Here is a 24,426-nt window from a genome sequence, read left to right as displayed (position 1 = left end):
CTGGGATTACAGGTGTGAAGTTCATTGAATTTTGATCTGAGTTCCTATTTTAAATAACATAATCTTGTTGCATTCTGAGAATTTAAATTAGTCTTGTTTTTTCTCCAGAGAGTATTTGCTTTTATTAAATTTGGAGCTCAGCAGATATTTTACTTTTGAGACAGCTTTGCATTCTTTGGAAGATCCTGATTTACTGTGTGAGACCCAGGTTCAGTTTCTTTACCATGGAGCCTCTCCAGACTTAATTTTATATTCAATTTTCTTATGGGACTCCAAAGAAACCCTAAAGTAAAGATTTTAAGTTTGCTTACTGGTGTTCATTAAATGTTTATATCACTATTCTTCCTGCTTCATAACGCTTGACTTTAATAAAAATACTTTTTGGTTGTGTTTGCCCCACTTTACATTATTTTATATTTGTTTTCCATTAGTTTACATCACTGGACATGCCCATAGCAGGCACTGAACAAATATGTAGTAAATGAATGTTTTAATTATGGAAATACTATCAACTAAGATTTCGCCATATGGGCTATGACCATAGTCATACAAACCTATAGTATTTGAAATCACACAGAATCTTCTAGTTTTTAAACATCGTTGGAGTCCAAATAAAATAGAGAAATGACTACAATACATGAAATAATTTATGTAAAATAACATTAAATTTTTAATAAAAATTCTTTGGTAGATTTACTTTGACTCAGGAGATTGCTTCTTTTTCAGGATTGGATACTTATTTTTACTTATTTTCAAATGAAGTAAAATACCTTTTCGCAGGCTGCATCTTTATTTTATTTAATGTAGGCTTGTAAATTTTTTTTGCAGAATTGCCCAAAGTGTCCTTACTCTTAATTTGAAAAAAATAATTGATGGTTTTTCCTAACTCATCTTAGAGTATTTCAAGAGAATTCTAGACTCTGCTTTAAAATTTTTATGTGACCGTTGGTGGGTCATTTCAACTATTTGCAGCTCCGTCTCCTCATTGAAGAAACTTCCTTGAGACATTATTCTTGGACATTACTGGGGGAATAAAAAGCACAGCAACTGTAATTAACATCTCTCTGTGCTTGATACTAATAATCATTTACATTTTTGTGTTATGAACTTTAAAATCTATTTGCTAAATATATACATGGAATGCATAGAGAGACTTAGCAAGATTAAAAGTACCAGACACCAGTCTCACAGGAAAGCTGTAAATGGCAGAAAATTTCAGGATAGAAGAAGAGTCAAAGGCATCTGAATACGCAGGTACAGATAAAAGGAACTGTGGGTGGCATGGCAGAACCTTGAGCTTTGTCTGGGGTTGCCTTCTGTCATTTCCATTTATGAGGGTGGAGACCCTCTACTGCCTACCTGGCCTGTGGTCAAGGCAGCTGGCACTTGAACCTTGCAATTGATCTGGATTGCTCAAAACCATGGAAACTAGCCTATTGGGGATCAGCCTTGACATTTTAACTCTTCTTTTTTAGTTGGCTTAATATAATGCCTACAATTAAATGAAGACCTATTTTTCAAGTACATTGTTGTTTTACAAAATTGGTATTCATACAATGATGAAGATGTAATAATACAATCCTAATAGTGAGTGACATTAATTTTTAAGAAGAAGCTAGACTTCCCATCTCATTGCCAATTTCAAAATGTGAAATTTTCATAATCATCACTTCTAACAGTTCATGTAATACTTCATTTACTTTCACTAGAATAGATTTAAAAAACAAGTTGAAATAGTCTTTTATTTCTAAGAAGTTAGAAGTTCCCGATGTAGTTCAGGTTGGCCTTGAACTCACTGTGTAAGCCAGGCTGGCCTCAAACTCAAAGCAATCCTTCTGTTTCAGCCTCCCATGTTCTGAGATGACAGGAGTGTGCTACCATGCTTGACTGAAATGATCAAGTTTTTTAAAAAGCTGTTTTAAATCTAACATTTCTTGTGACGTCTCATTAATATGAACAATATAAAATTTCAAATATATGATTATTCTTGACCTTAAAAATTTCATTTCAACATGCTTGCACTTAGTAAATCTATAAAGTACAAACTAGATCGATTTCATAGCATTATGGAGTATAATTTTTTTTTCTCTCATTGAGTTTTTTGGTACAGTTTAGGTATACAGTACAGTTACATTCATCATTGGGATCTTGTACCTTTACATGACAGGACTTTGTTCTCATTTTTTCCCCTTGCCCCTGCCCTCCCTTCCCCCCCCCCCCCCTCATTCACAAACACTTTATTTACATTTTTTTCATTTTCTCCTATTTTTTTCTTTTCCCTTATTCCCTTTCCCCTACCCTTCCCACTTCCCCTACACCTTTAGCCCTTTACTTCCCATTTCTTATTGTCAGTTGTCTCATTAGGATCTTATATACTTTTATAGTTTTTCACACCAGAGAAACTATTCGTTATTTAAACATGTGTGACTTATTTATTTCACTTGAGTATATCCTCAATATGCATCCGTTTTCCTATGAATGAATCTAATTTCTCATTCTTTATGGCTGAGTAGTATTCCATTTTATAGAAAAACCACACCTTCTTTATCCAGTCTCCAACTGATGGCAAATGGGCTGTTTCCAAGTTTTAGCTATTACACACTGTGCCGCTATAAACATAGGTGCACATATATCACTGTGATATGATTCTTTTAATTGTTTTGGAAAGATACTCAGGAGAGGGATGGCTGGGTCAAATGGAACCTCTAGTCCCAGCTCCTTGAGGTATCTCCATATTGATTTCCATAGTGGTTGCACCAGTCTGCACTCCCACCAGCAATGGAGAAGGGTTCCTTTCTCCCCACAACCCCACCAACATTTGTTATTGAGTGATTTCTTGATAGCAACCATTCTTTGTGGGGTGAGGTGGAATCTCAGTTTGTTTCCATCTGCATCTCTCGAATGACCAGTGATGTGGAGCATTTTTTCATATATTTACTTGCTGCTTTTACTTCTTTGAGAAATGTCTGTTCATTTCAGATGCCCATTTTTGAATCAGATCTTTGTATTTGGGGGTGCTGATTGTTTTGAGTTCTTTATATATTCTAGATAGGAGCCCTATGTCTGAGGAGCATCTGGTAAAATTTTTTTTCCACATTCTAGGTTGTCTTTTAGTTCTGTTGATGGTTTCTTTTGCAGTGCAGAAGCTTTCTAATAAGACGAGATCCCAGTTGTTGATTCTTTCTGCTGGTTCCAGTGCTACTGAGGATTTGTTCATAAAGTCTTTACCTATGCCAATTTCTTGAAGAGTTCTGCCTGACTTATCTTCCAGCAAGTTTTTAGTGTTTCTTTTTTAATATTTAGATATTTAACTCACTTGGATATTAATTTAGTGCATGGTGAAGGGTAAGGGTCTGGTTTTAATCTTTGACAAATTGAAATCCAGTTTTTCCAACACCATTTATTAAAGATACTATTTTGTGTCCAGTGAGGTGGTCAGCTCCTTTGTCAAAGATGAGGTGGCTGAGTACATTCAGAGTTGTTTTTGTATCTTCCAGTCTGTTTCACTGATCCTCAGGTCTGTTTCTTTGCCAGTACCATGCTGTTTTTTATCACAGTGGCTTTGTAGTATAGTTTCAAATTGGGGATTATTATATCTGCTGCCATGTGTTTGTTACCTAGAATGTTTTTTGCTATTCTAGGTCTCTTCTGGTTCCAAATGAATTTTTGGATTATTTTTTCTAGTTCTGTGAAATGTAGTGTTGCAATTTCAATTGGCATTGGATTGAATCTGTATAGCAGTTTTGGTAGTATGGCCATTTTCACTATGTTGATTCTTCCCACACAGGAGCAGGGGATATCTTTCCATTTTCTTATATCCTCTTTGATCTCCTTTTTCAGAGCGCTGTAGTTTTCAGTGTAGAGATCTTTTGCTTCTTTTGTTAGATTGATTCCTAGATACTTCATTTTTTTGGGGATGCTATTGTGGAAGGAATTGCATCCCTAATTTCTCTCTCAGTGAGTCTGTTATTTGTGTACAAGAAGGCTATTGATTTTTGAGTGTTGACGTTGTATCCAGCCACTCTGCTAAAAGTGTCAATTAAGTCTAAATGTCTTTTGGTGGAATTTTTTGAGTCTTCAATGTAGAGTATCATATTGTCAGCAAATAATGACAGTTTAACTTCTTCCTTTCCTATCTTTATTGCTTTAATTTCTTTCTCTTGTCTAATTGCTGTGGCTAATGTTTCCAGATCTATATCGAAGAAGAGTAGTGATAGTGGACATCCTTGTCTTGTTCCTGATTTTAATGTGAAGGTTTTCAGTTTTTGGCCATTTAATAAGATGTTGGCTGTTGGTTTTTCATAGATAGCCTTTATTAAGATGAGGTATAGACCATCTATTCCAATTTTTCTAAGGTTTTTTTCTTGAATGGATATTGAATTTTGTCAAATGTTTTTTCTGCATCTATTGAGAGGATCATATGGTTTTTGTCCTTCACTCTGTTAATATAGTGTATTACATTTATTGACTTATGTATGTGGAACTGTCCTTGCATCCCTGGAATGAATCTGACTTGGTTAGGATGTATGATCTTCTTGATGACCTTCTATATTCTGTTTGCTAGTATCTTACTAAGAATTTTTGCATCTATATTCATTAAGTAGATTGGCCTGTAGTTCTCTTTTTTAGTTGGGTCTTTCCTTGGTTTGGGAATCAAAGCGATATTACTTCCAGGAATGAATTTGGAAGTATTGCTTCCCTTTCAATTTCACTGAAAAGTTTAAAGAGTAATGGCAGTAGTTCTTCTCTAAATGTCTTGTAAAATTCAGCAGTGAATCCATCAGGAACCAGGCTTTTCTTTGTTGGTAAACTTTTACTTACATTTTGAATTTCACTGATTGTAATTGGGGTATTTAAAATGTTTTTATCTTCTTTGTTCAACATTGATAATTCATAAGTATCTAGAAATCTGTCCATTTCTTCTGTGTTTTCCATTTTATTAGAGTACAGGTTATCAAAGTAGTTATTGACGATCTTCTGAATTTCTGTTGGATCTGTTGTGCCTTTACCTTTTTCATTCCTAATTGCATGGATCTGAGCCTTTTCTTTCCTTTATTTTTGGTACTAGTGATCGAACTTGGGTCCTTGTGCTTTTGAGGCAGGCACCAAAACCACTGAGCTAAATCCCTGGCCCTCTTTCCTTTTTTTGATAAGGTTAGCTAAGGGCTTATCAATTTTATTTATTCTTTCGAAAAACCAACTCTTTGATTCTTTTTTTTTTTTTGGTATCATTTTCTTTGTTTCCACTGCACTGATTTATGCTCTAATCTTTATAATTTCCTCTCTTATACGAGCTTTGGGTTTTTCTTGGTCTTCTTTTTCTAGGAGTCTAAGATTCATCATTAGGTTGTATATTTGAGCTCACTCTGTTTTCCTAGTGCGGTCTTTCACTGTTATGAATTTTCCTCGTAGAACTTCTTTCATTGTGTCCCATAGATTCCTGTATGTTGTATTGGCATTATCATTTATTTGTAAAAAATGTATGATTTCTTCTTTAATTTCCTCTGTGACCCATTGATTGTTCAGGAGAGTGTTGTTCAATTTCCATGTGTTTGTGAAGTTCCTATAGTTTCTTATGCTATTGATCTCCAGCTTGATTGCAGTATGATCTGAAAATATACAGGGGATAACTTTGATTCCTTTCCATTTATTCAAACCTGTTCTATGAGCTGGTATGTTGTCTGTCTTGGAGGATGACCCATGGGGAGCTGAAAAGAATGTATATTCTGATTTTGTGGGGTGGAGCACTCTATAGATATCTATTAAGTCCCTATGTTCAAAAGCTTGGTTCAGTTCTAATATTTCGTTGTTGATTTTTGCCTAGATGATCTGTCTATTTGTGATAGTGGGGTATTTAGATCCTCCACTACAATTATATTAGTGCTTATTTGGTTTTTCATGTTACTTAATATTTGTTTTATATATTTGGGAGTGTTAATATTTGGTGCATATATGTTTATGTTTGTCATCTCTTCCTCTTGCATTGTTCCCTTTACAAGGATGTACTGGCCTTCTTTGTCTCTCTTAATCAATTTTGGTTTACTGATTTACTTTGTCTGTGAATAAGATTGCTACCCCTGCTTTTTTCTGGGCTCCTGTCACATGGAGAATTGTTTTCCATCATTTAACTTTTAGTCTATGGGCTTCTTTTTGCACTAGGTGTGTTTCTATATACAACATATTGTTGGATTTTGCTTCTTAATCTATTCTGCCAGTCTATTTCTCTTGATTGGTGAATTGAGGCCATTGACATTGATGGTTATAACTGATATGTACTGACTTATTCATGTTATTTTCCTTTTGTTGACTCTTTTTACTTATTCCCCCTCTCCTTTTAATTTCTTGCCTTACCTTTTTGATTTGGTCGTTGGACCTCATGTTGACCTTCACTGTCTTTTTCTAGGATATTGTTTAGAATTCTTTGTAGTGGTGGTTTGGTATTCATGAAGTTTCTCAGGTGTTCTTATCATGGAAGTATGTTATTTCCCCATCCATTTTGAAAGAGAATTTTGCAGGATGCATCAGTCTAGATTGGAGGTTGTTTTCTTTTAGGACTTGAAATATCTCACTCCAGGCTCTGCTTGGTCTGTTTTGAAAAGTCTGCTGTGATTCTGATGGGATTTCCTTTGCATGTGATTTGTTTCTTTTCTCTTACTGCTTGTAGTATTTTGTTTTTCCGTTGGGTTTCTGGGATCTTAATTATTATATGCCATGGTGTAGGTTTTTTTTTTTTTTTTGATCATGCGTAGTACTTTCTCTTGCTACTTCATGGATTCCTATCAGTCTTATGTTATTCTTCTTTGCATCATCTAGGAGTTGTTGGATCAATTACTCATGATCTCTTCCTGATTTTAAGAGACCTCTCTTTTCAAGGTCACTGACTGCAATCTTATCTTCTATATCTGAGATTCTATCTTCACATTCTTTTATTCTGCTGTGAACATATTTCAATAGAGTTTTTAATTTACTGGATATCTGTTTGAATCTGATTTATGGATTCCATTTCTTTCCTATGTTGGGCATTTATTGTTTCCATTTCTTTCTTATGCTGGGCCTTCATGGCTTCTATCATGGTCCTATGCTCATCTATTTTTTTTGTCAGTTTCTGTTCTAGAGTCTCAAATCATGAGTTTCATTTTGCTCACCATTTCTATGGTTATCTGGGAAATTATTTCTGCTTTGAATTTTTCTAGAGCCTGATTGATCTGTTTTGTTACTTCCTGTGCTGTGAGTTCAGGGTGTCCTGGTGGTTTACTATCAGACTTTTCATCCTCATTTGCCCTACTGTTTGCCATTGGTGAACTGGAGGTCTGTCTTTGTGTCTCGCTTAAGTGTTTTTTCATTTTTATTTTTGTTGTTGGGTTGTCCTTGGTTTAATTTCTGGATTATTATTTAAATCTTCCTGATATAGTTGCGCTTTAGCTTTTGAGTCTCTAATGACTCATAGACATTCTCATTTTCTTAATATCAGAAAACATAACTCATTAAATCAATCACAATCCTTAATCTCAATTGATACAATCAGCAGCACAATATGATCAAGCACAACTTACAGATTGACCATTAGTGGTAGTCATTAATCTCTCACCTTTAAACCATGGGAATTAAATTAATATAAAAAAGCAGCCCAAAATATGTTTTCAGTGAATAAACTCTTCAATATAGCATCTTTACCATTTATGATGGGGGCTTAGACAGAGTTAGGATGAAAGGAGTAGATAAGAGAAAGAATTGGAGAAGGTTTTGAGTGATGCCAGAGGATATAGAATGAACATACAATCTTTAGGAAACTGTTAAATTCAAAAGGGAAAGACAGAGTGCAAGAATAAGGACAAGAATATAACCAGTTAACAGTAATAGGGGCTCACTTTCCTTTGAAACTATTGACCCTTGAGTGAGGTAAAATGACAGAAGAAAAGAACATAAAGAAAAAAGAAAAAATGATAAAAGAAATCTGCGTTAGGGCAGGAGCAGGAACAGAAAGGGAGATAAGGGATAATATGGTGGAGCAAGAGACTGAGTGGGAGAAAGAGGAGAGAAAAAAGAAATAATTTGCAGAGTGGAATGAGGAAAAGAAAGACAAAAATGAATTTGAAGGGCCTCTTCCAGGCTAAATCTCTGCTGTCATAATATACGGTGTGTGCAGCCATGTACAGAACTAAGTCCTTTGATCTCAGCTAGCTGATGGCAGACCCTTGAGATTAAGACTGATTTCAGATTGCAAAGCCCAAATTGGGTTCCCTGACCTCCTGCAGGGTTGAACTCCGCACAGTTCTACTACAGGTTCCCTCTGCCCTTTCTTTAAAGATGTTCAAAGTTGGGAGCTCAGAAAAATCCTTTTTGTGACCACCTATGCCTCTGAAGAGTGGATCCAAGGACTGGCACAATCAGGAGGTTTGAGAGGGGTGGTGATGGGGGTGTTTCAGGGGTGCCCATGCAGCTACTTTCCTTCTGCTGGAGCTGATGGTGGTGCAAGCAGGGGTGGGTGTGGCTATCCAGTCCCTGCTGACTGGGCCCAGGCAGCCTGGAGGGAGAATGGATCTCAGAGCAGCTGTACCAGATCCCACCTTCCTTCCACTGGATCTGATGGCGGCACAGGATGGAGTATAATTTTGTATATATGAATAATTAAATCTGTAGCTAAACCTTAACTTTGGCTATATGCTAAGTTTTAAATTTAGTGTTCTTTTTATTGATAACTATTTTTAAAAGAGAAAGTAATAAATAACAAATCAACACCTAATGTGTCTTTTGGGGATCACTTTTTTCCTGTTGAGCAATAAGCAATTTAAGTTCATTAAGTCTAAGGATGATTGAATGGAAAGGGTCATATTATAAAAGTAAATTATAGTATTTAATGTCTCAATAAAATAGAAGGCTTATTGCTGTTTTCCTTATAAAAATTTATATCAACACAAGTGCATCAATATTTTATTAAATTTTTACCTTAATACACTTTTGAAATTAACATTAAGCTCTAGATCTGACAGCACTATTCCTTGTGCTGGTTTTCTAACCATGAGTTTCCTGTTTTCCTATAACCTCTTTTGAATTTTATATTGTAAAACTATTTTAGTATTATATGAATTAGAGTTCATTTTGTTTTTTTTTTGGTAATGGATACTGAACTTGGGACCTTGTGCTTGAAGGGAAGGCAGCAGAACCACTGAGGTAAATCCCAGGTCCTAGGGTTCAATTCTTAATGTTTGTTTTTTGGTCAAATTCAGTGAATAACATATTTTTTGATTTAGCTCCTACACCTAATAAAAGGTGATAACTATCTGTTCAATATTTTAAAATTCTCTTTTTCTACTGAAACAACAAAAATTTGATTTGAGTATTAATGGACTAGTGTTCTAGGGGAACAAAAGTTTTATGATCTTATATGACTAAATAAATTCATGTTTGTCTAACTAGACTGCTTTTTCTCTCTAATGATACTTTGGTGAATGTGATGGATAATTTTTTTGTCTCAACAATGGAATAGTTTTCGTATTTTTTCATTGAGCTATTGTATTCATTTTTTATTATTTTTGGTGCAGGAAATTGAACCTAGGGCATCATGTATGCTAAGAATGTGCTGTACCACTGTATGTCCCAGACCCGATTCTCTTATTTTAGTTAATTTTGCTATGTTGCTAACTTTTAATTAGTAAACTTTAAGCAAAAAATTATAATGTTAAAAATTATAAATTCACGCAAATCTGTAATGAGTACTTCCTGTACTTAATGTAGTCTGATTGCAGTTGAATTTCAATTCATTTTTAAGTGCTATGATCCAATTTTATCTTTTTTCCCTCTTATTCTTGCAATAAGAGAGCTTACATTTCTAACATTTACAAATGTTAATTATTAATCAGACCTTCAAATAAATATTATCAGTATGTTCTTTTCATATATTAAAGGTTCATTTTGGTTCATTTCATATATTAAAGGGCATAGTGACAGATTAAATGTAGAGAAATATTTTTTCTTTTAATGAGTAAGGTTAATACTTTTTAAAAACAAGCAGTCTTTTGAATTAGCAGATATTGAGCTAATCTGTCACTGACAAAACAAATAATCTAATCCCAGAACTGGATTGGATCTAAACAGTTGTGTAATGCAGAGCCTTACACTGGATCTGGCAAGTGGCTATTCTTCCTTGTCTGCATTGAGAGGAAGTTACTACATCCCAAAAGAGTCCATCCTACAAGCTCTTTTGGATTGTTAATCCAATATGTGAAGTATTTAACGAGCTTCATGATCTAGATGGGATCATCTCCAACTCATATTTTGAAGCTTATGGGAAGTATAAAGTTAGTTGAGCGATAGGGAAGGAAGTAAGTGTGTCCCACGCAGTGTTCAGTATGGGCATATAAAAGAAAACCACAACCTGCTTAGTGTTTGGAAACAGAGAGGGAAGTAAGGAGTAGTAAGAGAAAAGTAAGGAGTAGTAAGAGAAAAGTAAGCATGAGTCAAGCCATGTGATGCCTTATACTATATTAAGGAACTTGAACTTTATACTATGGGGAAAAATGAAAGCTTTAAAAATTAAAAAAATTCAGCCAGGCATGCTGGCATATGCCTGTAATCCCAGCACTCAGGAGGTTAAGGCAAGAGGAGCGCTGTGAGTTTGAGACCAGCCTAGGCTAGTAAGCTCCAGGTCAGTCTCAAAAAAAAAAATTAAAAAAATTTTATTAGTACATGTTTGTAGTACATAATGACTCTAATCATCACGGGGATTTGGTACATACATATACATCATACACCTGAATTTTTTTACTTCCTCTTGGCCTCCCCTCCCATTGAAAGATTTTAAATGAAGGAATGATGTGACTACATTTGTATTCAGTTAATTAGATCTAGCAGGGTTGTGCCAGGTGAATTTGAGAAGGAAAGGACTGGTTGCAAAATGCCAGCTAGGTTGCTGGTATGGTCTTAGCAAGAGACAATGAGAACCTAAATTATGAGAGAAGAATATGGATATAAGGACATAAAATCATATGGCTGTTGATGGAAATGGATGGTGTTCAGGAAGGGAAAATCAAGAGTGAATTATACCTTGAGTTATCTTGCAAATGTTAAGATAGTAAATTCAGAAGTAGGCATGGGCTTAGGGATGTGAATGGCCACGTTGGAAACAGGAGCATGTTGTGTATTGGAGCAATGCATGGGGATATGATCTTGTTTTTGTATAATGAGTTAGACTTGCCAGAGAACATAGAGGAGGACAGTGAGCAGGTAAAACTCAGGAGAAAAAGTCTGTATTTGATATGTTGAATGTTAAAACCATGACAGTGAATGAGATCATGCGGTGTTATGATAAAGATAAGACTGAGGACAGACCATGGGAATGTCATCATTTTGAGAGTCAGATGGAAGGAGAGATGCTTAAAATGGAGACTAAATCAGAAAATAGGACAAAGAGTAAGGTGCACTTGGTGATAGGGATGCCAACAAAATAGAGTGTCAAAAGGACATTACGTCATATGCCCAAGATGTCTAATAAGTTCAAGGGCAATATATTTCTACTGGAGTTGCAGTGGTAGAGATCATTAACTTTTGCCAAAACAATTTCAGTATAGTATGGTGTTTGCATAACAAGTAAGATCTCAGTGATTGGATGAAAAAGACAAGGAGAGTGGATCATAGTCCAAGGACATGAGGTGAAGTAAGTGTTGCTTTTAGGATTGTTTTAAGAGACTTTTGAGCAGATGTGAACAAATGTAGAGTGGGGAGAGATTGGATACACAAATGAGAGAAAGAATAGCTGGAACAAGATCTCAGGAGAGGGGAGGGTATTTTTTTTGTTGTGTGTGTGTGTGTATTTTTTTTTTTTTTTGAGACAGGGTCTCACTATGTAGTTGAGACTGACCTGGAACTCACTATGTAACCCAGGCTGGTCTCAAACTCACAGTGATCCTCCTGCCTCAGCCTCCTGAGTGCTGGGATTACAGGCGTGCGCCACCATGCCCGGCAGTATTTTTTTTTTAAAGAACATGTAGAGGGTTTTTTGTTTGTTTGTTTGTTTGTTTGTTTTGAAAGAGTACTGCATTCTTTGGGGAATGAAGGAAGGAAATTGAAATAGCCATGGAGACAGATAAGTACACAAATATTAGTGAGCATGAGGTAGAAAGAAATCAAATTTTGATGGCACTGACATCTCCTTAAATTTGGCACCAAAGCCACATTCTGAGAGTGAAATGAGCTTATTAAGAAGCTTTGAGGTGAAAATTGAAATGCATCTTGAAGAAGATGGGAAAAAGAATTGACAAGAACAAGGAAAATATTAATGAATTTACCACACAGCACTCAGACCACTGTTGAATTTGAAGATTATGACTGTGTAGTGGCTTATCAACCCAGTTGTGTGTTTTCCCCAAAAATTTACCATAATTGGAGGAAGCAAATTGTAGCTCTGAGTTGGGGTTAGAGTTTTGCAGGGGAAGTGTAAGACAAGTACAGGGTGCATGGGAACAAAGGATATTGATGAGAAGAAAGTCTGATATTGAAATAACACTTCACACTGAGACAGGAATAGAGTTCAGGAGGTGTCTAGATGGTAAATGAGGAGAAAATAGGGGGATGGATGAAGCTTAGACTGCAAGGGCCCTCTAGGGCTCAACAGGCAAGTGTATCAGGCTGATATAGAGAGTTCTATACATGGGGTGTATTTCCTTCATCAGTGTGTCCCTTCATCTTAATTCATTGAAAAAAATATTTAAGATACGCTATGTGCCAGATATACTTTGTCCATTTTCTATTGCTGTGACAGAATACTGGAGACTAGAAAATTTGTAAAAAATAGAGGTTTATTTAGCTCATGGTTCTGGAGGATGGGAAGTCCAAGTGCATGGGGCTGGCATCTCAGCTTCTGGTGAAATTTTCATGCTGCTTTAACTAACAGCAGAAAGTGGGAGCACAAATGGGCATGTGCAAGTAAGACAAAACGTGAATGAATGGTGGCTTCGCTTTATAAAAGCCCACTCTTGTGGTACATAATCCTAGCCTAAAAGAAGTAATCCCACCCCATGAGAAAGGCATTACTTCCTTTAAATGACTAATAACCTCTAAAGCCCTACTACATCTCGATACCACTACATTGGGAATCAAATTTTCGGGAGGGAACACCATGTTCAAATTATAACAAGTGCTTTGGGATGCCGTGGTTAATGAAGACATAGATGGTCCTCACTAATCTGCAGTTTATAAACAGGTGTGAGGCACACAGTAGACAAGTTATACGGAGTTTGTGCCTTGGATCTGCTGAAGTTGAGCAGGTTGAGTGATGACAGCATGCCATTGCCAGCAAGGTGTGTTTTCTCTGTATTTTACTTATGGAATTTTTCTTTTGGAGGACTTAAAGGATATGAAGAAAGATAAAGGAAGACTTGTGGCATTAACCTGGTTCTTTTTTGCTTCGCAGGGCCTTTGCTGTATCACTCATCTTGTATCTGGTGGATAACATTAATTATAGTAATAAAAACGTTCCAAATATATGATGAGTGGAGATCAACTGAATTTATTACTCATTTAAATACCCAAACCTGACAAAGTTCCCTGTTTCAAGCAGTGATGCAGGATGCAGGGGCCTTCTGTCTATGGCTCTATCTTCGGTGCTGTTTGGCAGCCTTACCTTGGGATCAGAGTGGTGCCAGAGAACTAATTTTGTCTGGCTCTCAGAGTGGAGTGTGTCATGTTGACTTAGCTGTCATTGCTTTCGATGTGTCTTACTGTTCACGACCCAAAAGAGCCCAAATAGAACAGATCTCATGACTTTCTCTAGAAATGCAAGGGGAAAGGCATTACCTTCTTTAGGAGCGGACAATTAAGACACATTCCTTAAGATTGCTACATTGTTTTGGGACCACAGACCACAAAGGGTGTGTATGTGTGTGTAGAGGAGAAGGCAGAGGGTACTGACCAAGAGGGGAATCTACCCGAAGGAAATGAAGCTGTGAAATGGAACTGACTCTAGCTCTAATAATAATGGTTGGGTGCTGGATCAAGTCTTAGTTGTAGTCATTTCATCTCTTTAGTGAAGCTAAGTCTACACTATTTTTCATCATTTATTGTGTGTAGAAAATTATTATAGTTTGTTTAAGGAATACATGTGAGGAAAAAAGGAAAATGTGAGAAAAAAGCCAATAAGGCAAAATTTCTTGTAATTTAAGCAAATTTTAGTTTTTTGTTTTTTTTTTTTTTTGTTATTGTTATTGGTAACAGCGAGTTTCCTTACTGGTGTGTGGAATGCCCAAGGTGCTGACTCTAACTTTTGATTCCAAAAAACTAAATATATCCGTTTAAATAACTGCAGTTGCCATTTTTTCTTATGCATAGGAATAGCCCCAGTGCTATGCAGGAGGTTTTGGAGCAGAAAACTTGATTATGTTTGGTATCCTCTTGAGGAAAGTACCCCTTAAATTGTCCTTTTCTATTTCCTAATCAGGGTCTTAAGTGTAATGGAGCATTTTTCTTCTAAATTAAATTTTGTTCTGTGCTTCTGCTTACAAAACTGAGTGGAGAATACAATATTAGTAATTTCTTGGATTGCTAAATGTTTACAGAAGTCTCAAAGCTTATAGAGACTCTGAAAATAAATCCTTCACTTTGCACTTACCTCTCTCCCTTCCAATGCTGCCTGCCTGGGTAACGGTCTCCTACTTCTTTGGTGTTACGCCTTAGTCTAAAGTGGCGGGGGTTTGCCCAGGTCCCTGTCTTCCTGATGGAGGCAGGAAGTGCTTTACTGGCCTCCTCCCCTTGGCTCTGGGTCAGTCTGAGAAAGTACACTTCCAAGCCTATGACTTTTGATATCTTGACTTTGCTCAACATGCAGTTAATCTTCTCCAAGTGAGGCTCTGCCAGTGTGGAGGGCTAAATCGTTGTATGCTCAAAGAAGCTAGAAGCTCTCACTTTATCCAGGAAGTTGTGTTAACAACTTCCCACTGTGCCCAAGCCCTTCTCCATCACCTCTGAGCTTCTTTGGTTTAATTCTTTACACAGGCTGTGTTGTGAAAACCATGGTCCTTGTGCTTGTGAGGCAGGCAGCAGAACCACTGAGGTAAATCCCCGGCCCCGCTTTTATTTGGATTTTTTTTCTCAGCCTTCTGAATGCTGGGATTACACTCGTGCTGAATTATAGGGGTGTGCCACCAGGCCTGGTTTGAAAATAATTTTTGACCATGTCAGAAATGTACCTTTTTCGTAAAGATGGAGGACATCAAAATACTTTTTCACCATATCGGAAATGTACCTTTTTCTTAGAGATGCCTGTTATTTCTGCTGATCTATAAAAACCGTTTTTACTTAGTTATCTCCTGACATTCTTTTTATGGAAAGTGTTATGAAATTCTGAATACTGTGACTATATGAAAAGTGGTATATGCCATCAGCTCTTCTTATCTACTGGTTCTATACCCACACATTCAATTAATGCTGGACTGAAAATATTGAAAAAAATTTTGTCTGTAATGAAAAATGTAGACTTTTTTGTGGTCATTATTTCATAAACAACATAATCTGTATGTAGCATTCATATTTTATTAGGTATATAAGTCTTCTACAGTTGATTTAAATAAAGTACATGGCAGGATGTGGTGGGTTCTATGCAAATCTGTACCATTTACTGTAAGGGAATTGAGTGTCCTACTTAAATTGTCCTTTTCTATTTCCTAATCAGGGTCTTAAGTGTAATGGAGCATTTTTCTTCTAAATTAAATTTTGTTCTGTGCTTCTGCTTACAAAACTGAGTGGAGAATACAATATTAGTAATTTCTTGGATTGCTAAATGTTTACAGAAGTCTCAAAGCTTATAGAGACTCTGAAAATAAATCCTTCACTTTGCACTTACCTCTCTCCCTTCCAATGCTGCCTGGGTAATGGTCTCCTACTTCTTTGGTGTTATGCCTTAGTCTAAAGTGGCGGGGGTTTGCCCAGGTCCCTGTCTTCCTGATGGAGGCAGGAAGTGCTTTACTGGCCCCCTCCCCTTGTTTCTGGGTCAGTCTGAGAAAGTACACTTCCAATCCTATGACTTTTGATATCTTGACTTTGCTCAACATTCAGTTAATCTTCTCCAAGTGAGGCTCTGCCAGTATGGAGGGCTAAATCGTATGCTCAAAGAAGCTAGAAGCTCTCACTTTATCCAGGGGTCTGTGTTAACAACTTCCCACTGTGCCCAAGCCCTTCTCCATCACCTCTGAGCTTCTTTGGTTTAATTCTTTACACAGGCTGTGTTGTGAAAACCATGGTCCTTGTGCTTGTGAGGCAGGCAGCAGAACCACTGAGCTAAATTCCTGGCCCCGCTTTTATTTGGATTTTTTTTCTCAGCCTTCTGAATGCTGGGATTACACTCGTGCTGGATTATAGGGGTGTGCCACCAGGCCTGGTTTGAAAATAATTTTTGGCTATGTCAGAAATGTACCTTTTTCGTAAAGATGGAGGACATCAAAATAATTTTTCACCATATCGGAAATGTACCTTTTTCTTAGAGATGCGTGTTATTTCTGCTGATCTATAAAAACCGTTTTTACTTAGGTATCTCCTGACATTCTTTTTATGGAAAGCGTTATGAAATTCTGAATACTGTGACTATATGAAAAGTGGTATATGCCATCAGCTCTTCTTATCTACTGGTTCTATACCCACACATTCAATTAATGCTGGACTGAAAATATTGAAAAAAATTTTGTCTGTAATGAAAAATGTAGACTTTTTTGTGGTCATTATTTCATAAACAACATAATCTGTATGTAGCATTCATATTTTATTAGGTATATAAGTCTTCTACAGTTGATTTAAATAAAGTACATGGCAGGATGTGGTGGGTTCTATGCAAATCTGTACCATTTACTGTAAGGGAATTGAGTGTCCATGAATTTGGGTTTCCAGGAAAGCCTTTGGAATCAATTCTCTGTGGATACTGAGAAATGACTGTAATTTATTGTTCAACCCAGTAGGCTTAAGAAAGGATAGAGTCACTGTTCATAATTATGCCAAGGTAATAGTTATAAACCACGACTGTGTCAGTCAGACAACATGTGTGACCACCTTACAGGGCAAAGACTGTATAGTTTCTCGTGACATACTCAGCTAGCTCCAAGGTTCTCGGTTTGCTTCGATTGCAGGTAATGGTCTCCTACTTCTTTGGTGTTATGCCTTAGTCTAAAGTGGCGGGGGTTTGCCCAGGTCCCTGTCTTCCTGATGGAGGCAGGAAGTGCTTTACTGGCCCCCTCCCCTTGTTTCTGGGTCAGTCTGAGAAAGTACACTTCCAATCCTATGACTTTTGATATCTTGACTTTGCTCAACATTCAGTTAATCTTCTCCAAGTGAGGCTCTGCCAGTATGGAGGGCTAAATCGTATGCTCAAAGAAGCTAGAAGCTCTCACTTTATCCAGGGGTCTGTGTTAACAACTTCCCACTGTGCCCAAGCCCTTCTCCATCACCTCTGAGCTTCTTTGGTTTAATTCTTTACACAGGCTGTGTTGTGAAAACCATGGTCCTTGTGCTTGTGAGGCAGGCAGCAGAACCACTGAGGTAAATCCCCGGCCCCGCTTTTATTTGGATTTTTTTTCTCAGCCTTCTGAATGCTGGGATTACACTCGTGCTGAATTATAGGGGTGTGCCACCAGGCCTGGTTTGAAAATAATTTTTGACCATGTCAGAAATGTACCTTTTTCGTAAAGATGGAGGACATCAAAATACTTTTTCACCATATCGGAAATGTACCTTTTTCTTAGAGATGCCTGTTATTTCTGCTGATCTATAAAAACCGTTTTTACTTAGTTATCTCCTGACATTCTTTTTATGGAAAGTGTTATGAAATTCTGAATACTGTGACTATATGAAAAGTGGTATATGCCATCAGCTCTTCTTATCTACTGGTTCTATACCCACACATTCAATTAATGCTGGACTGAAAATATTGAAAAAAATTTTGTCTGTAATGAAAAATGTAGACTTTTTTGTGGTCATTATTTCATAAACAACATAATCTGTATGTAGCATTCATATTTTATTAGGTATATAAGTCTTCTACAGTTGATTTAAATGAAGTACATGGCAGGATGTGGTGGGTTCTATGCAAATCTGTACCATTTACTGTAAGGGAATTGAGTGTCCTTGAATTTGGGTTTCCAGGAAAGCCTTTGGAATCAATTATCTGTGGATACTGAGAAATGACTGTAATTTATTGTTCAACTCAGTAGGCTTAAGAAAGGATAGAGTCACTGTTCATAATTATGCCAAGGTAATAGTTATAAACCACGACTGTGTCAGTCAGACAACATGTGTGACCACCTTACAGGGCAAAGACTGTATAGTTTCTCGTGACATACTCAGCTAGCTCCAAGGTTCTCGGTTTGCTTCGATTGCATGGCAGAGTCTTTTGTCAGAGCAGCCGACTGATGGCCATGTATGTGTACATGTTTTTACCATTCAGTGGTCAGTCATTGAGTTAACCTTGAAGTTTAACTTGTGGAAATTTTCATAATGTGACTTGCTCCAAGTTTAGCTTAGAGGGAATTTCTATAATGTGATTTAACTCAACAACTGGGTCTCACCAGCTCCAGCCTTGATATATTACTGCACTGTTTTGTGCTTTTCCAGTGAATTTCAAGCTATGTTAACCTCCCATTTTGTTCTAATGTCTCTAATGGCTGAAATTAGTGCCAATGAGCTTTGCGGTGACAGCATAAAAGGTACTGTCACATCTCTTCTTAGTAACTGTGTTATTCCAGCCAGTGCACAGTGAATTCTCAATATTTTATTTGAAAGCACTTTAAATCACCAGAGTCATTATTTGACTCTTAGAGTACACCCATTGGTGAATTTTTGACATGTGCAAGTTAAGAAAGAAATTCACATTTAAACTTAAGGCAACTCTAATTGCAAGTCTTTGTGGTTCTTCATTATTAACTACTGAACTAAATAAATAGGTCTTGGTTTGATGCTAAAGGGAGCCTTGAACAGACAGTGTCTGTGAGTCTAAAATAAGTTTGTGTCTCCGTTAAATACCCAAATGAGGGTGGATTTAGACCCACCTCCTGTTTACCTCCTGTTTTAGTCACAGCTGTATGTTCACCTCCCATTATCTTATCTGGCATGTAATAGGCACACATTAAATATTTGTTTAAAGAATGAATAAATATTCTTTTAGTTTGCTTTAAGACATGTTACATACTTTTGCTCTCAAGAATTTCATGTTAATATCTATTTACTATAATATTCTGACAATGTGTTGCGTGACAGCTTAAATATCCTTGACTTTCCATAATTATTTTTAATTTTATGTGAGAATAAAACAAAAATTTATAACAAAAGAATATGAGAATAAGAATAGTTAAAACATCATGTATCATTATCTTCACAGTAGTTACTCAAATCAATTAGTCAACATGTTCTATAATTTTATAATTTAAAGTATTAATATCACTTGTGTTACTAGTTTTTTAGTTACACAGTCTCATCCCCCTGACTCTCATATTTGCTTTTTTTCTTCGCCTGCACAGGGCAAGGAACCAGGTGATATAATCTGAACTGCCTTTTTTATTTTTCTTCATCTAAATTTTTAGCAAGGATAGTGTTTCTGTTAGTTTGGTTTCCGAATGACATCTAATGTGCTGTTTAAATAAAAGTGAGATCTGATAGAAAGTTTGATAGTTAAAAGAGTACGTCTTCCTGTGCCCGATAAGCTACATGAGATGTGCTTTCTATCCCTAAGGAGATCACCTCCAGATGAAAATACACATATATTTCATAACTTTCATATCATTAAAAAGGTAATCTTTTCTCTAGAAAAAATGTTATTATAAGATTTCAGATCAACCTATTTTAATTGCAGTTCCTACATCTGTATAATTTCCCTTATTATTTAGACATACTTTCTCAGAAATGGAAATAGATACAATAGAGAAAATTTATCTGGGAGAGGCCACAGTGACCTATTCTAATTTTTTTCTTCCTTTCATGGTATTTCTTCTCCCATCCCTCTCCTCCCCCTCCTCTTCCTTTCCCTCCCTCTTCCCCTTCCTCCTCTTCTTCTTTTAAATCTTCCTTACTTGTTAGGATACTTGTACCATCATCTCTTTCCTTTACCATAAATCAAAATATTTTTCTGGATTAATTCTGATCTTAGTAAGTTCTCCTTTAGAGTTCATTTTAATATTTTTTCTTAAATTATTTGCATTTAAACATTGCTTTTCATTTTAACACTTTCTTTGTAAATGTGATTTTAGAGTTCAGGGTGGAAATTATATTTTGCCGAGAGCAACACCAAGCTCCGTAACACACATATAAGGCCCTATGTACTTGCTCATTTGCATATTCATGGGTATGGACTAGTTTAGCTGAGTGTGGCTCAGCTGTCTATGTCTATGACAGAGCCTTTATTTTTCTTTTTAAATGTGATTGACCCTTGGTTTTATCATCTAATTAAGCATGGATGTACAAAAGCAAAGGCAAAATGTATGAAATTTATGCAGCTTCTTCACCATTTGTTTTCAGTAGTTTCAGTAAGAGCCAAAAACATATTTCTGAAAAAAATGAAAGTAGTAAAGCTCTAATTTATCTTACTTTCATGCCAGCATAATCAATAATCTCTGAATATTAAATTCTCACACTAGTACTATTTGCTGTAGGATGACATTTGATATGAAGGTTACCATGGACTTTATTTAGGGTCATTTATTTACAAAAGGGCAAAAAAGACATTATATGATGGTTTTTCCCATAGGATAATATAAGGAAAAGACTTCTGAATATACTGAGAAAACTGAGATTCACTAAGATAAAGCAAAGATGTATGAATTTTGGTTTACAGTGTACAGTGATTTCTAATAATGTTTATATTTCAGGTCAGTTGCTCCGGTTAAAAATGTTTCGAGAGGATCATGGTTCGTGGATGACAATGTTCTTCAGCACAATTCTCTTTCTCTTCATATTCTCTCACATATACAACATGATTCTTCTGATGGATGGCAACATGGGGTAGGTTATCTTTCCCCTTTCTTTTGTGATTAGTGTTGTATTTGGAACTAATAAGAATTGAACCAGAACTTTTTAGTTTGTAGTAAGTAGAAATCTCCTTTAAAAATTATTCTGCTCTAAATAGGGGTGATTTGTGTGTTTTTCTTATTTAAGGCATATCTTTTTCTAAGATACCTGTAGTGTTTTACAATACTTAGATTTTGTTTCTTATTCTTTAGGACTTTTCTATGGGGTAGTTTGAGGGAGAGAACTATTTTTGATAAAATGTGATAGTCAGGAAGCTTACTGACTTGTTTATATTCATCTAATTAGTAGAGCAAAGTTATGGTGAAAATCTCAAGGTTTGCATTTTCTTTGCTCTACCATGCCTGACTAAATAAAAAGTATTTGGATATTGCTAGCATTACTTTTTACTCTTTTGGTAGTCTTAACTGAGATTCATTGTTATAAATGGGTCATTGTAAAAGTAAGCCCCCTTGAATTAATGCAAGTTTATGATCCATACTTATCAAATAATCATAGACTGTAGATGTGTTAATATGTTTTTTTTTGGATGTGTTAATATGTAGATTTTAGATTTTTAAAATGCTTTCTCTAGATCTTCCATTATATAGTAAAATATAAGAATTGGTCTCTTAGTATAATTTCCTCTTAGTTTGCTCCAGTAAGTTTTTTAAATCTTTAATAAGTTCATTGGTACATTTTAAGTATACATTACAGTTACATTAATCATTGGGATCTTGTACCTTTACATGACTTATATTGGTTCTTATTTTTCCCCATTCCCCAGCCCTCCCTTTAGCCCTTCCACCCTTCCCAGTTTACAAAGACATTGTTTCAATGTCTTTTTTCACACCTGTTTTCTTTTCTCTTTTTCCCTTTCCCCTACCCCTCCCACTTCCTCTACTCTTTTAGACCTTTTCTTCCTATTACACTATATCAATTATACATTTTGATTCTTATTTACACTTTTAGTTTTTTGCATCAGAGAAGCTATTCGGTATGTATGCATGTGTGACATTAATTTCACACGAGAATGGTCTCAATGTGCGTCCATTTAACTACAAATATCTCTAGTTTCTCCTTCTTTATGGCTGAGTAGTACTTCATTATATATATATATATATATATATAAAACACATCTTCTTTATCCACTCTCCAGTTGATGGGAAATTGGGGCTGTTTCCAAATTTTAGCTGTTACAAACTGTGCCATTATAAATGTGGGTGAGCATATATCACTGTGATATGATTCTTTTGGGAAGATACCCAGCAGAGGGATAGCTGGGTCAAATGGGACTTCCAGTCCTAGTTGTTTAAGGTATCTCCATATTGATTTCCACAGTGATGCATTAGTCTGCGCTCCCATCACAAATGAAAAAGGTTTCCTATCTCCCCACAACCCCCCTGCCAGCATTTGTTATTGGTTGATTTATTGATATCAGCTATTCTTACTGGGATGAGATGGAATCTCGGTGTTGTTTTCATTTGCATCTCGTGAATGACTAGTGATGTTGAACATTTTTTAATGTTTATTAGCTGTTTTTACTTCTTTGTCTGAGAAATGTCTATTCATTTCAGATGCCCATTTTTGAATTGGGTCTTTATATTGTGGGGGCTGATTTTATTGAGTTCTTTATATATTCTAGATAGTAGACCTTTGTCTGAGGAATAGCTGGTAAAATTTTTTTCCCACATTGTGGGTTGTCTGCTTGTGATTTCTCTGGCAGTGCAGAAACTTTTTAAAAAGATGAGATCCCAATTGTTGATTCTTTTTGCTAGTTTCTGTGCTATTGAGGATTTATTTATAAAGTCTTTTGCTATGCCAGTATCTCTAAGAGTTCTACATAACTTATCTTCCAGCAAGTTTAGTGTTTTTGTTTTAATGTTTATATCTTTAATCCACTTGGATTTTAGTTTAGTGCATAGTGAAAGGTAAAGGTCTAGTTTTAATCTTTGGCAGGTTGAAGTCAAGTTTTTCGAACACCATTTAATAAAGAGGCTATCTTTCCTCCAGTGAGGATCGTTGGCTTCTTTGTCAAAGATGAGGTAGCTGAGTATTTCTGGAGTTGTTTCTGCATCTTCTAATCCATTCCACTGATCCTCGGGTCTGTTTCTTTGCTAGTACATGCTGTTTTTATCACAATGGCTTTGTAGTATAGTTTCAAGTTGGGGATTGTGATACCCTCTACCATGTATCTGTTGCCTAGGATGGCTTTTGCTATTCTAGGTCTCTTCTGATTCCAAATGAATTTTTATATGGTTTTCTCTAGTTCTGTGAAATATACTGTTGGGATTTCAAATAGAGATTGCATTGAATCTATATAGCAGTTGTGGAAGTATGGCCATTTTCACAGTATTGATTCTTCCTACCGAGGAATAAGGAATGTCTTCCATTTTCTTATATCCTCTTCAATCTCTTTTTTCAGAGTGTTGTAGCTCTCAATGTAGAGTTCATTTGTTTTCTTCATTAGATTGATTCCTAGACATTTCATTTTTTTGGGATGCTACTGTGAAGGGGATTATTTGTTTACAAGAAGGCTATTGATTTTTGAGTATTTATCTTGTATCCAGCTACGTTACTGTCTGCTCTCAAATAAGTTTTGGAGGAAGTGTATAAGGAGATTGACTAAGCCTACAGCATTAAAAAATAGATCAGTGATTGGAGCCGGGCGTGGTGGCACACTTCTGTAATCCCAGCACTTGGGAGGCTGAGGCAGGAGGATTGCTGTGAGTTCGAGACCAGACTGGGCTACACAGTGAGTTCTAGGTCAGTCTCAACTACATAGTGAGACCCTGTGTCAAATAACACCCCCCCCAAAAAAATAAATCAGTGGTAGTAGTAACTACCTTAGGTATTTGTTGTGCAGTGAAATAGTTACTAAGGAAGGCTTTGATCTACTTTGTCCAATAGATGGGAAAGCTAGGTAATAACCTTTTCTTGTAGGTGTTAGATGAAGCAAGATTGTTGTCCCATTCTATAGAGTGCAGTTGTTTTGATGTTAGATACAGATTTTTGGCCACCAGTATTCAATCCTGAGAGGAAAGCTTATTTAAAATTTTATTTGTATTATTTTTTCACTCATTAAAGAAGATGAATAGTAAATGAAAGCAGATATTTCACAAGGTTTATACTTTAGTCCATAAGAATAAAGTGGTAAATTTGAGAATGCAATTTTTAGATCAAATGCTCAGGCCTTAGAAAGTTATCAAAATGCTTTGTAATTATTTTTTATATTTAGAGTGATGTAATTAATACTGGGTCTGTTTTTAGATGGTGGAGGTACAGACTCTAACCTGGGTCTACTCAAAATATATCTCAGTCTTTGAACCTGTAGTAACCAAATAGGTAATGCCTGGAGTAATCTAAAATAACCAAGGGCCTCTCTTGGAGGTTTTGTACTATCAGTGAAGTGGGAGAAGAAGAAGAAGAAGAAGAAGAAGAAGAGGAGGAGGAGGAGGA

The 24,426-nt window shown here is 36.1% G+C and overlaps 1 protein-coding gene across 6 annotated transcripts in view; it reads left to right on the top strand.

The window, feature by feature from the left end:
- Positions 1 to 24,426, top strand: part of Tmem117 (transmembrane protein 117) — a 559,715-nt gene that overhangs the window by 98,849 nt on the left and 436,440 nt on the right. For all 6 annotated transcript variants that reach the window (XM_033763576.1, XM_033763575.1, XM_033763573.1 and 3 more), the window contains one exon: positions 20,832 to 20,964. In XM_033763576.1, coding sequence (XP_033619467.1) covers positions 20,832 to 20,964 — 133 coding nt within the window. The remainder of the gene's footprint in view (positions 1 to 20,831; positions 20,965 to 24,426) is intronic.

Source organism: Fukomys damarensis, unplaced genomic scaffold (assembly GCF_012274545.1).
Source record: "Fukomys damarensis isolate Sample0158 unplaced genomic scaffold, DMR_v1.0_HiC HiC_scaffold_15, whole genome shotgun sequence".
Lineage (NCBI taxonomy): Eukaryota > Metazoa > Chordata > Mammalia > Rodentia > Bathyergidae > Fukomys > Fukomys damarensis.
Note: the sequence above shows the minus strand (reverse complement) of the source record. Positions and strands in the feature narration are given on the sequence as shown.